Raw genomic sequence first — 12,923 nt, forward strand, 5'->3', positions numbered from 1 at the left:
CTGCATTTCCAGTGCAATTTTTATTGACTCAGCTGTACTTTACCAACTAAAAGCAGTTGTTTAAGAGACTAAACAGTCACTAAGAAAACAGCTAGAGATCATAGAAAAATAGCCATATTCCACATTCTTCAAGAGGTCAAAATGTCCACAATACATTGTTGAGGATAATTATTGGGTCTGATATAAAAATAGAGTAGAGGGCCCTTCACCCCATCACATCCACAACAGTCATCGAGTATCTGTGTTCTACACTAATTGCACTTCCTAACAGTTGGCCTGTCGCCTACAATGCCATAGCATTTGAAGTACTTAACTATTGCTAGACTACTTTCTCCACCATCTCCTTGGGAAGCGCCTTCCAGATTTCAACCACCAAACACATCCATGTTTCCCAAATAGCCACCCACCTGCAATACAAAAACTACACTAGTTCTTCCAACCAATGCATATTCCATTGACACAAATATATACTTAAGATGATTGAGTCATTTATGTCAAAACCTTCCAAGAAAATTTAATCATGGGATGAAGCAAATCAAAGCAGGACTGCCAATGTCATTAAATTGTCCTTAAAAACAGTCAAATTGGGTGTATTTTTAGAAGGGAAAGATGAGGGTGATACAACAGGAAGCTGTGGCCCTTGGAGGACAATGATCGGATCATAATTAGAAATATACTCACTGAAGGTAAGATTGCCAGTTGACCTTATTTGCTCGAACTTCAGCTGCCTTTGCAGCAATAATGTTGGTAGGAACTGCAGCATCTACAGCACCTCTGATGTCCATTTTCTTCAGCTACCTATTACCAAAATAGCCTAAAAGAAAACAAAAAGATATTTACTGAATATTAACCACCAGGGAATCTAGCTGTAACTAAAATCATTCAAAATGTCCTTGTCGGTCCTCCCAGAAATGCAAAATGTACCATTTTATTACCTGGACAAGAAACAAAAGGGGATTCAGAGGGTGAGGAGAGAGAAGCAGCAGCTTTAAAAAAAAAGTCCTAACCAATTAATACATCTGCTATTCTGCTCATTGAAGGCTCATAGTCCTACTGTTTTAGTATTTAAGATAATACAATCCAGCGATAGTACAATTCAAGGGTAAGCAAGTGTGTCCCACAGTTCCAGCTGCTTCCAAATTGAACACTGGATATCAACAATCATCCAAACAGTAACAGTATAGCAACAATCATCCAGACAAACTCACTGATCAATAACACCAATTAGTTCTGATTTCCCAATGAACACATAATACTCAAGCAAAAGTTAACACAGACTGTTTTCTACCATGATCTATTTAATAACTTGTACCAAACCCTGTATAGAAAGTGATTGTACATTATCAGAGCTTAAACAAGTGCCATTAAAACATATGGGCAAATTTAATTATTAGACCAGCAATTCGCCAAAATCCGTACTGTTTTACATTAACTAAAATGTAACTACTACTACTGGGAGTTTAATTATTAAACCATCTGATATGAAGTTTTGAGTGCTTTCAATCCTATCCTCAATCCTAAAACTTGTGAAAAAATACAATGTCAAAAACATCTTCTTTAAAATGTGTTTGTATTTTGTCTTAATTACAATGAAAAGCACTCCACAGGGTACATATATATGCCTATAGAATACATGTATATGAACAACTAATCCAGAAAGAAAACATGTTATTTGCAATTAACACAAAACCAATGATCTTTGTAGGAACAAATTGCAGTCATCTTTTTCATTAATATTTGTAACAAATTCTTATACTTCTTGATCTGGAATTAGTTTTACATAAAGAATTAGATTTCATTTAGCACTGTCAAACATAAAATTTATTAATGAAGAATCTATTTCTCACTTTTTATCAAGCTCCCTTCCTGTCATGCTAATTATTTGACATGTTTTAGCAAACATGTTAGTTCTGTAAAATGTTACATATGCAATACCACTGCAACATACAGGACCAAACAACAAGTTGTTTCGAGTACACCAGATAATATGAACAACTATCTTCCACAAAAAGGAAGACTCCATTTGTCCACTCTTAATTATCAAAGGGACAGAAGCTGTCATCAGCACTTCTATCAGTTGGCACTAGCCATGACCAGCGCACAATTTCCCATTTTAGGTTACACTAGGACAACAGAGTTCCAGACCTTATTACAGTTATGCTCAAAACCAAGATCAAAGAACCAAATTTCAAAGGCAATACCACATTTGTCATCAAAATTCCCCTTGACAGAGTAGGGCATCGAGGATCCCGGCATAAGTCAGTGGGGAATCCTGAGGAAATCCAATCCACTGTTTGGAGACGAGCCTCACACAAACTAAGAGTTGTTAAAGACCAGCTATCTCAGCTCAACTGCTACAACTGCACCTCCAACCAACATCTTCATTACACTCAGTGATATTGCCTTTGTTAACAATTGTACTTCATAAACTACTGTAACTGGGCAGATGGTGGAACAAGATGGATAAGGACAGCCAAAAATGCTGGCCTTGTGAGTAATGCTCATAAGTCAAATTAATAAAAATATTCTACCAGTATAATTTTGAAGTTTATAAATAGCAGAGAAGAATCTGTGCTATAATCTAGAAAACTGAAGAGACAAACTTCTGAATATAAGTGGGGTGTACTCTAGTTGGCATGGAAAACAGCAATGCCCAGGAACAAAAAAAAGTCCTACAAAAAGTGGTGGATACAGCCCAGTAGAGAGGCAAAGCCTTCCCCACCATCAAGCACAACTGCAGGGAGCTCTGCCACAAGAAAGCAGCACCTATCATCAAGGTGTTTATTCGGCTTTGTGATGAACTGTGGCTGTAACCTGCTCCAAATACAGTGATGCCTGACTTTGGGTCTTCCATAAAGCTTCAGTTCTGAAGCTATTTCCTTACTTTAATAGTCTGCATGATTTGTTTTTTCTTTCCCCACTCTCTGCACTCTGGGTGCTTGATGGATTTCTTTATTACGGGCGCTTTTGCAACGTCTTTGCTTTGTGTCTGCCAGTAAAGAGATGAATCTCAAGATTGCATAATGTACTGCATTGAAGTAACCCCTCCATCCGGGCCATGCTCTTTTCTTGCTGTTGCCATCGGGGAGGAGAAACATGAGCTTCAGGACCTACATCACCTGCTTAACAAGATAAATTCCTATGGTGTCACAGGAAATATACTGGCATGGATAGAGGAATGGCTGACAGACAGGAGGCAGCGAGTGGGAATAAAGAGGCCTTTCCAGTGACTAGTGGTGTTCCTCACCACTAAGCACATCTTTCCTTCCCCCACTCTTTCTGCTTTCCGCAGGGATCGCTCCCTACCCGACTCCCTTGACCATTTGTCCCCCCCATCCCTTCCCATCGATCCCCTTCCCAGCACTTGTAAGCGGAACAAGTGCTACACCTGCTCTTACACATCCTCCCTCTCCACCATTCAGGGCCCAGAACAGTCCTTCCAGGTGAGGCGACACTTCACCTGTGAGTCGACTGGTGTGGTATACTGCGTCCGGTGCTCCTGGTGTGGCCTTTTATATATTGTTGAGACCCGACGCAGACTGGGAGACCATTTTGCTGAACACCTTTCTCCGCCGAAAGCAGGATCTTCCAGTGGCCACACATTTTAATTCCACGTCCCATTCCCATTCTGATATGTCTATCCATGGCCTCCTCTACTGTCAAGATGAAGCCACACTCAGGTTGGAGGAACAACACCTTATATACCGGCTGGGTAGCCTCCAATCTGATGGCTTGAACATTGATTTCTCTAACTTCCGTTAATGCCCCCCTCCCCTTCTTACCCCATCCTTTATTTATTATTCTCTCTCCCCTCTCTTCTTTCGTCTCTCTCTGTCCCTCTCACAATCACTCCTTGCCTGTTCTCCATTCCCCTCTCGTGCTCCCCTCCCCCCTTCTTTCTCCCGAGGCCTCCCGTCCCGTGATCCTTTCCTTTCTCAAGCTGGGTATTCCTTTTGCCAATCACCTTTCCAGCTCTTAGCTTCATCCCTCCCCCTCCTGTCTTCTGCTATCATTTCAGATCTCCCCCTCCCATTTTTAAATCTCTTACTATCTTTTCTTTCAGTTAGTCCTGACGAAGGGTCTCGGCCCAAAACATTGACTGTACTTCTCCCTATAGATGCTGCCTGGCCTGCTGCGTTCCACCAGCAGTTTGTGTGTGTTGCTTGAATTTTCAGCATCTGCAAATATCCTCGTGTTTGGCATTCCTCAGGGATCAGTTTTGGGACCATTGCTTTTCACATTGTTTGTCAATGATTTGGATAATGGAATAGTTGGCTTTGTGGCAAAGTTTGCAGATGATAGGAAGACGGGTGGAGGGGTATGTAGTGCTGTGAAAGCCATGCACTTGAAGCAGGACTTAAGACATCTTGGGCACTAGCCTACAAAGTACCCAGGACATCTTCAGGGAGCAGTGTCTCAGAAAGGCAGCGTCCATTATTAAAGACCTCCAGCACCCAGGTCATGCCCTTTTCTCACTGTTACCATCAGTTAGGAGATACAGAAGCCTGAACTCACACACTCAGCGATTCAGGAACAGCTTCTTCCTCTCTGCCATCCAATTCCTAAATGGACATTGAATCTTTGGACACTACCTCACTTTTTTAATATACAGTATTTCTGTTTTTGTATATTTTCTTAAATAATGTATTCAATATACATAATTAATTTACTGTTTATTTATTATGTTTTATGCTATTATTTTTCACTCTCTCTGCTAGATTATGTATTGCATTGAACTGCTGCTGCTAGGTTAACAAATTTCACATCACATGCCAGTGATAATAAACCTGATTCTGATTCTGAAATTGGAAGAATGGACAAAAAGGTGGCAGATGGAATACAATGTTGGAAAATGTATGATAACAGATTTTGGTAAAAGGAACAATACTACAGGATGTTATCTAAATGGGGAGAAAATTCAAACATCAAGGTGCAGGGGACCTGGGAGTCCTCATGCAAGACTCTCAGAGGTTAATTCGTAGGTTGAGTCTAGTAAAGAAGGTAAGTGCAATTTTGACACTTATTTAAAGAATAGAATAAAAAGACAAGGAGATAATGCTGACACTTTACAAGACAAGGCGGAACTTGGAATATTGTCAACAGTTTTGGGCTCCTTTATCTCAGGAAGGATGTACTGTCATTGGAGAGAGTCCAGAGGAGTTTCACAAGGATGATTCTGGGGAAGAGGGAGTTAACATGAGAAATGTTTGGCAGCTTTGAGCCTGTACTCACTGGAATTTAGAAGAATGTAGGGGGATCTCATTGAAACCTACCAAATGTTGAAAAGACTAGATAAGGTGAATTTGGAGAGAAAATTTCCTCAGATGGGGGTATCTAGAATTGGAGGGGCACAACCTCAAAATTGAGGGATGACCTTTTATAACAGAAGTAACGAGGAATTTTTTTAGCCAAAGAGTGGTGATTCTGTGGAATGCTCTGCCACAGGCTGCGGTGTAGGCCAAGTCCATGGGGATATTAAAAGAAGTTGATGGATTCCTGGTTGGTTGGGGCACCAAGGGAAATGGTGAGAAGGTCTGTGGGGTTGAATGGGATGTGGGATCAGCCATTAAGCCAAACTTATTGGACTGAATAGCCTAATTCTGCTCCTATGTCTTATGGTGTTATGATTTAGTAGTAGTTATTGCCCTTCAACCATCAGGCTCCTAAACTAGTGAGGATAACTTCTCTCACCTCAACTCTGAACTGATTCCACAAACTATGGATCCACTCTCAAGCACTCTAACTCAGTCTCAGTAGCACGGACTTACTTATTGTTAGTACAGTCGGCCCTCCTTATCCACTTGGGACTGGTTCTGAGACCCCCCCCCGCGGATGCTCAAGTCCCTTATTTAACCTGGCTCAGTAGGTGGACATTAGGACCTGGCGGTGCAGCTCTGAATCTGCAGTGTTTCTGTTCACGAAAATAATCACGATCACGATTGAAAATAAGGTGGAAGTAACAAAGCGATCAGAAAGAGGTGAAACACCATCGGTCATTGGAAAAGCGTTAGGCTACAGTCGGTCAACGATCGGAACAATTTTAATGGAGCATGTGAAAGGCAATGCCTGGATGAAAGCTACAATTATTACTAAGCAACACAGTGGTTTAATTATTGAAAAACATACACTTCTGAAGTGTTTTATATGCATAGAAAGGTAAAAATATATACTATATATACTAAGAAAAAGGTTTGACTAACTTACGCTAAATAATACCAGATGTACCTGTTCCTTCAAATCCGACTTAAAAGATGGACTCAGGAACGGAACTCATTCATAACCCGGGGACCGCCTGTACTTTTAAGTCATTTCTAGATTATTTATAACACCTAATACAATGTAAATGCTATGTAAATAGTTGTTATACTGTATTGTTTAGGGAATAATAACAAGAAAAAATAGTCTGTACATGCTCAAACGACGAGTGCTGGAGAGAGAACTTCGGGGTTTTCCCGATCCACGGTTGGTTGAATCCGCGGATAAGGAGGGCCGACTGTATTTGTTTTATTTTGTATTTTCACAGCCTGTCTTTTGCACATTTCATGTTTGTCAGTATTTGTGTCATTTTTGCACTGACTCTCACATTTGTCTTACTATGAATGCCTGCAAGAAAATGAAACTTAAGGTGACATATGCAATTTTATAATAAATTTACTTTGATCTTGAACTTTGAGGTAACAAGTTAGAACAAATATAAAAAAAACCCAATAGCATTACTGGTCTTACCAACAGAAAGCTAGCTAGCCAGCAGTGACTAATATGGCACTACTTTAGGGTGCTATATTTGGGGAATGAGAGGAGAAATTTATTTTCATTCACCTAATTCATCAGTTGCCCATCGTACATTATATCAAAGGTATTCAAAAGTATAGCAAATACGTGCATATTTTTGACCATACAACTATAATACAGTTTTAGTACTGTAGTGCTATTGATAATGTTCTGATTTGTTTTGTATTTCATTTAAATACATAATCTGTTACTCAGAACTTGGCCCTGATGTGTCCCAATGAACAAAAATTGATAATGTGCATACAACCGATGCCGAATTTCCAATCTGCGCCTGGATTTTGATTTAAAAAAACTTTCAATGCAATAATCCACATTTATTTTTAATAAATATAATTCAGATCTTTCCATTTCCTTCACCTGAATTCGGAATTCTGACACAACTGTTGTCATAACATTAACATGCAAAACAAAAGACTTTCCAGTGCATCTCTGAGCTGTGCTAATAATAAACCAATTTGTAAGGATTTACTGGATTTTTAACCACTGGTTAATGGTAGTACTTTGACTTTTGGACATACTGATTTACAGGGCATACAAGGCTGCTTCCTGCCTCAGTTATTGTAGTTCAGCAAGTTATGCTTTTGGTTCAGTGCTACTTGTGGGAAGGAAGTTCCCGATCCCAAACCAAAGTTGAGTTATGCTTGCCTTTCACCACCAAATACAATATTCGAGAAACTCCTGTGTTGATTGTTTCCTCTGGTGGTCCGATTATATTAACGAATTTGTTTATGCCTCCCATAACATCGGATATTTCAATTATGCTAAATTCTAGCAAATAGGGAATAATCAGTAACCAAATAAAACAAGAACATAATGCATAATGTCAATACACTGAAATGAAAGGTTAAACTAAAACTTCTCATGTTTTTAAAGTCGTGAATGCAATTCATTGCGAAATTAGGGAAGGAAAAGGGGGTGGAAATCACAAGGACAATCAGCGAATGATTACTAATCAAAAGGCATTTGGATGTGCACCTTGAAACTAATTTGGTGCATCCGTGGGAATCAGGTGCACCGTTATAACCTTCGGGACAACACTGTTGACAAAACACACGGGAGATGAACCAGGCAACAGAAAGCGAGTTGCAGCAGGTTGAGGGGAGCGAGGGCTCGCACAGAGGCCCAACTCCGGACTGCATCGGCGCTGACAGGAGGGCGGGCCGGGCACCCCCTCACTGCACACCGCCGCACCGAGAACCGGAACCAGGCAGAGAAAGAGCTGGAGCATCCCGTGCTTACACCGAGAGAGACAGTGACGCCAGCCGAGGCCACGGGACGGGACGGCGCGGACCGCAGACCGACCGCCGCCCGGACCCGTCTCGCCCCTCCGGGAGATCGGCTCCGTGACGGGAGGACACGCGCGGAGCCCTCCGTTTTCAAATAAAAGCCGAATCGGGGCTCAAACCTCACCTCGGAACAAGCGTAGCGTCACTCTGATACACTCCAAACGCGCTGAGTCATGTGATCGATCACATGATCCGGCGGCTCTTAAAGGGGCAGGGTCGCGGTCAGGTCGAGCTCTATCTGGAAGAAGCTGGTTTCTAACTTGCTCTCTAACACAGAAACAGGCTTTCAACTCTTCCTGGATGTCTTTTAACCATTTCCTAACTCACGTGGACGAAGGACAGCGGGGAAATACACGGTTTTCTTAAAATCGCGTGTGTAATATTCTTATTAATTGACTAGGTACGTGACAACAGAGATAAGGTAACATTCCACCCCAAAAATATACTTTATTCATAAATTACACGACTGTAAACTATAACTTTTGTTGGTATATTGACAGTATGTCAAACGGCATAGGTTCTAGCGTCTTCCCCTTTCCAATCCTATTGAAGAGCCTCAGTCCGAAACGTCGAAAAGTTCAAAGTAAATTTATTATCGAAGTACATGTATGTCACTATATACAGTACAACCCTGAGATTCATTTCCTTGTAGGTATACATAATAAATTCAATAACCATAATCGAACCAATTAAAGACCTGCTATGCAAAAGATCGCAAACTATACAAATAGAAAAAAAACATAAATAAGCAATAAATATCAAGAACATAAGATGAAGAGTCTTTAAAAGTATCCGTAGGTTGTGGGAGCAGTTCAGTAATGGGATGAGTGAAGTTTCTCCCCTCTGGTTCAGTAGACTAGCGGGTTGAGGGGTAATAACTGTGCCTGAACTTGGTGTTGTGAGTCCTGAGGCTCCTATACCTTCTTCCTGGTGGCAGCAGCAAGAACAGGTCATCTCCTGGGTGGTGGGAATCCCTGATGATGGATGCTGCTTTCCAGCAACAGCTTTTCATGTAGATGTGCTCAGTGGTGGAGAGGGCCTTAGGGGTGATCAGCTGGGCTATATCCACTGCTTCCTGTTGGAGTTTTCATTCAAGGGCATTGGTGTTTCATACCAGGCTGTGATGCAGCGGGTCATTATACTCTCTACTACACATCTATAGAAGTTTGTCAATGTGTAGATGCCATTCCAAACCTTTATAAACTCCTAAGGAAGTAGAGGCACTGCAGTGCTTTCTTCATAATTGCACTTACATGCTGGGTCCAGAACAGGTCCTCTGAAATAATAACACTAAGAAATTTAAAGTTGCTGACCCTCTCCCACCTCTGATCCCCTGATGAAGACTCCTCCTGAAATGAGTAATCAGCTCCTTGGTCTTGCTGACATTGAGTGAGAGGTGGTTCTTCTGATGCCACTCAGCCAGAGTTTCAATCTCCTTCCTATATGCTGATTTGATACCACCTTTGATTCAGCCGACTTCAACCGACCTGCTCAGTTGTGTGTGTTACTCTGGATTTTCAGCATCTACTGTTTTTCCATCCCCAAGCATTCCATGGGTATGCAAAATGCTGCATAACTACCAGTGTTGAAATATACTGACCTTCTTGGTTCAGCTATGTATTCTTAACTGGGCTTTCTTTCCATATCCTTTCCATCCCTTTCATTTTGTTGTTTATTTTGTCATTCATAATGTCATAGAGTATCCTTTTCACTGCATGAGGAACAAGTACTGGTATCTATCTGGTCCTTCTGTTTTCTGTCACTCATCAGAGGGTCTTTCATTATTTTGATTTTTTTTTTCATTTTCTCCTTCTTCACCAACTGCCTTCATCTGCTTGTTTCTCTGCTGCCTCCCCTTTTGCTAACTATGGAGGTGGGAGACTGCCAAATGCTAAGACCAAACTTTCCTTTGGCTGTTCATGTTCTTGGTGAAACTAGGGTACTGTATTCATTGTCCTTTGTGGAAGAATTGGTACAACTTCCCCTTTTGTGTGGGAACATTTGAGGAGGGAACTGTGGAGGTGGCTTGCCTACCCTGATAATTTTTTGGCATTTGCTCTCCTTGCAATGTTTTGGCTTCCTGCTTGCAGTTTCTGCAAATGATTGCAGTGCCGACTGCTGCCCATTACTGTAGATGTGACATACCCTAGTTTCTCCTGCATAGACCACGTAACCTCAAAGTATTATCATTACAATGCTAGGTCTACAAGACTATGAGGGGCATAGATAGGGTTGATAGTCAGCACCTGTTTCCCATGGCATGAATAGCAAACACCAGTGGGCATATGTACAAAGTTAAGGGAGGGAAGTTTAGGGGATTCATCAGGGGTGAGTTTTTTACACAGAGAGTGCCTGGAATGACTTGCCAGGGATGGTGGTGGAGGCTAAAACAGGGGTATTTAAGAGCCTCTTGGACAGGCACATGGATGGAAGTAAAATAGAGGGTTACGGGGTAGTGTGGATTTAGTACTTTTTTTTAAGGAATATATGGGCCGGTACAACATCGAGGGCTGAAGGGCCTGTACTGTGCTGTAGTATTCTAGTGTTCTAGTAAAGATCAATAATGGTTCCTTTTCCATTTATTTTAATCATAACCTTGGCCTGATGTTTGCTTGTCAAGATTCTGAAGAGGTTGTTAATACTGGTGGAGTTTCATGTTCCCTTAACATACAAAATGAAGCATTTGTTTCTTTTGTTTGGTTGTGACCATTTTCCAACATGAAAACAGAATGTACACCATCCAAAATAAATCATTTTCTATATGTGCACTGTCACACTTAAGGTTCTTTGAGGTGTGAGACTTCATAGACTTCTGTTATTTCTCCTAGAAGACCTACATCTTCAGCTGCCTTACATTATTCTAATTATCACACTTATCTGAGTATCCTTCAGAGAAAACATATTGTGGTTTGAATACACAGCAGACAAGGAGCACCTCAATGGGCTAGTCTTCCTTCCTGTTTTTAACCATCACTCTAAGATATTGGGCACCTCCCTGGTTTTCTATCATGGCCAAATGAAAGATCAGGCTACTGTTACTGAAGAAAGGAGTTAGATTAGTGTCTGACCAGCATTGAGGTCCTTTTTTATAACAGTAAATGAATTCAATCCACAATCGAGGAAAAGAACAGAAACCTACACAATTCTCAGATAAAGTTCCAAGGATTTCAAGGGTGCCAATACAATTTGTTGGCATTCTGTTGGGGGATTATTTGAAGCAATTTGCTGAACATTCAATGCCAAGGTGTTTCTTCTCGCTGACTGGATAATGTGGACTAACCAATGTGTAGTCTGAGATCTCTCAAAGTAGCATTAAATGTGAGTGAATATTGTAAGCCACTGAGAGATTAATGAAACCAGCACCAGTGATAATGGCATCTCCCAAAACGATCCTCAATACTTTGGATGAACTACTGGTATCTACGTAAATCTAAGATTTACAATAAAACTGTTAAATCATCATTTCCCCCAGAAACAACTCAAGAAAGTCAGTTGTCACCATTTTCTCAAGAGTGCTGAAGAACATAATAAATTTGGATAATGTTGATTTTCCATACATAAAGTTAAACATCCTACAGAGTTAAAACCATAATGCTGAGAAGTGTAAGGTAGGACTAATTTTGGTAGGACTAATCAAAATAGGACATGCATGGTAAATGGTAGGGCATTGAGGAATGCAGTAGAACAGAGTGATCTAGGAATAATGGTGCATAGTTCCCTGAAGGTGGAATCTCATGTGGATAGGGTGGTGAAGTAAGTTTTTGGTATGTTGGCCTTTATAAATCAGAGCATTGAGTATAGGAGTTGGAATGTAATGTTATAATTGTACAAGGCATAGGTGAGGCCAAATTTGGAGTATTGTGTACAGTTCTGGTCACCAAATTATAGGAAAGATGTCAACAAAATAGAGAGAGTACAGAGGAGATTTACTAAAAAGTTACCTGGGTTTCAGCACCTAAGTTACAGAGAAAGGTTGAACAAGTTAGGCCTTTACTCTTTGGAGCGTAGAAGGTTCAGAGGGGACTTGACAGAAGTATTTAAAATTATGAGGGGTATAGATAGAATTGACATGGATAGGCTTTTTCCGTTGAGAGTAAGGGAGATTCAAACAAAAGGACATGAGTTGAGAGTTAGGGGGCAAAAGTTTAAGGGTAACACGAGGGGGAACTTCTTTACTCAGAGAGTGGTAGCTGTGTGGACCGAGCTTCCAGTAGAAGTGGTAGAGGCAGGTTCAATTTTGTCATTTAAAAAACAATTAGATAGGTATATGGACAGGAAAGGAATGGAGGGTTAGGGGCTGAGTGCGGGCCAGTGGGACTAAGTGAGAGTAAGCGTTCGGCACTGATTAGAAGGGCCAAGATGGCCTGCTTCCATGCTGTAATTGTTATATACGATTATAATATTCTGCAGATGTCAGAAATCCAGAGAGTTAAATGCAAAATATTGGAGGAACAGAACAGATCAAGTAGCATCTATGGAAAGGAATAAATAGAGGGTATTTTGATCTGAAATCCTTCATCAATACGGGAAAGAAAGGGGGAAGAATAAGAGGTGGAAGAGGGCAATGAGAACAAGCCAGACTGTGATAGGTGAAGCTAGGTGAGGGGCAAGTTAGGTGGGTAGGGTTGGGAGGAATGAAGTGAGAATCTGAGAGGTAAATGAAAGGGCTGAAGAAGGGAAAAACTGGTAAGAGAGGAGAGTAGACCACAGGAGGAAGGGAAGGAGGAGGGGCACCAGGGGTAGTTGATAGGCAGGTGAGAAGAAGAGAAGAGGTAAGAGGCAATCCAATCACAATCAAGAGAAATCTGCAGATGCTGGAAATCCAGGCAACGCACACAAAATGCT

General features: G+C 41.1%; 1 protein-coding gene across 2 annotated transcripts in view; it reads right to left on the reverse strand.

Moving 5' to 3' along the window:
• Positions 1 to 8,342, reverse strand: part of atp6v1h (ATPase H+ transporting V1 subunit H) — a 94,930-nt gene extending 86,588 nt beyond the window's left edge. For both annotated transcript variants that reach the window (XM_059981002.1, XM_059980994.1), the window contains exons 1-2: positions 8,203 to 8,342; positions 682 to 814 (exon numbers count right to left, since the gene is read on the reverse strand). In XM_059981002.1, coding sequence (XP_059836985.1) covers positions 682 to 785 — 104 coding nt within the window. In that variant the 5' untranslated portion in view covers positions 786 to 814; positions 8,203 to 8,342. The remainder of the gene's footprint in view (positions 1 to 681; positions 815 to 8,202) is intronic.
• Positions 8,343 to 12,923: the final 4,581 nt, after the last annotated feature.

The sequence above is a fragment of the Hypanus sabinus genome, chromosome 1 (assembly GCF_030144855.1).
Source record: "Hypanus sabinus isolate sHypSab1 chromosome 1, sHypSab1.hap1, whole genome shotgun sequence".
NCBI lineage: Eukaryota > Metazoa > Chordata > Chondrichthyes > Myliobatiformes > Dasyatidae > Hypanus > Hypanus sabinus.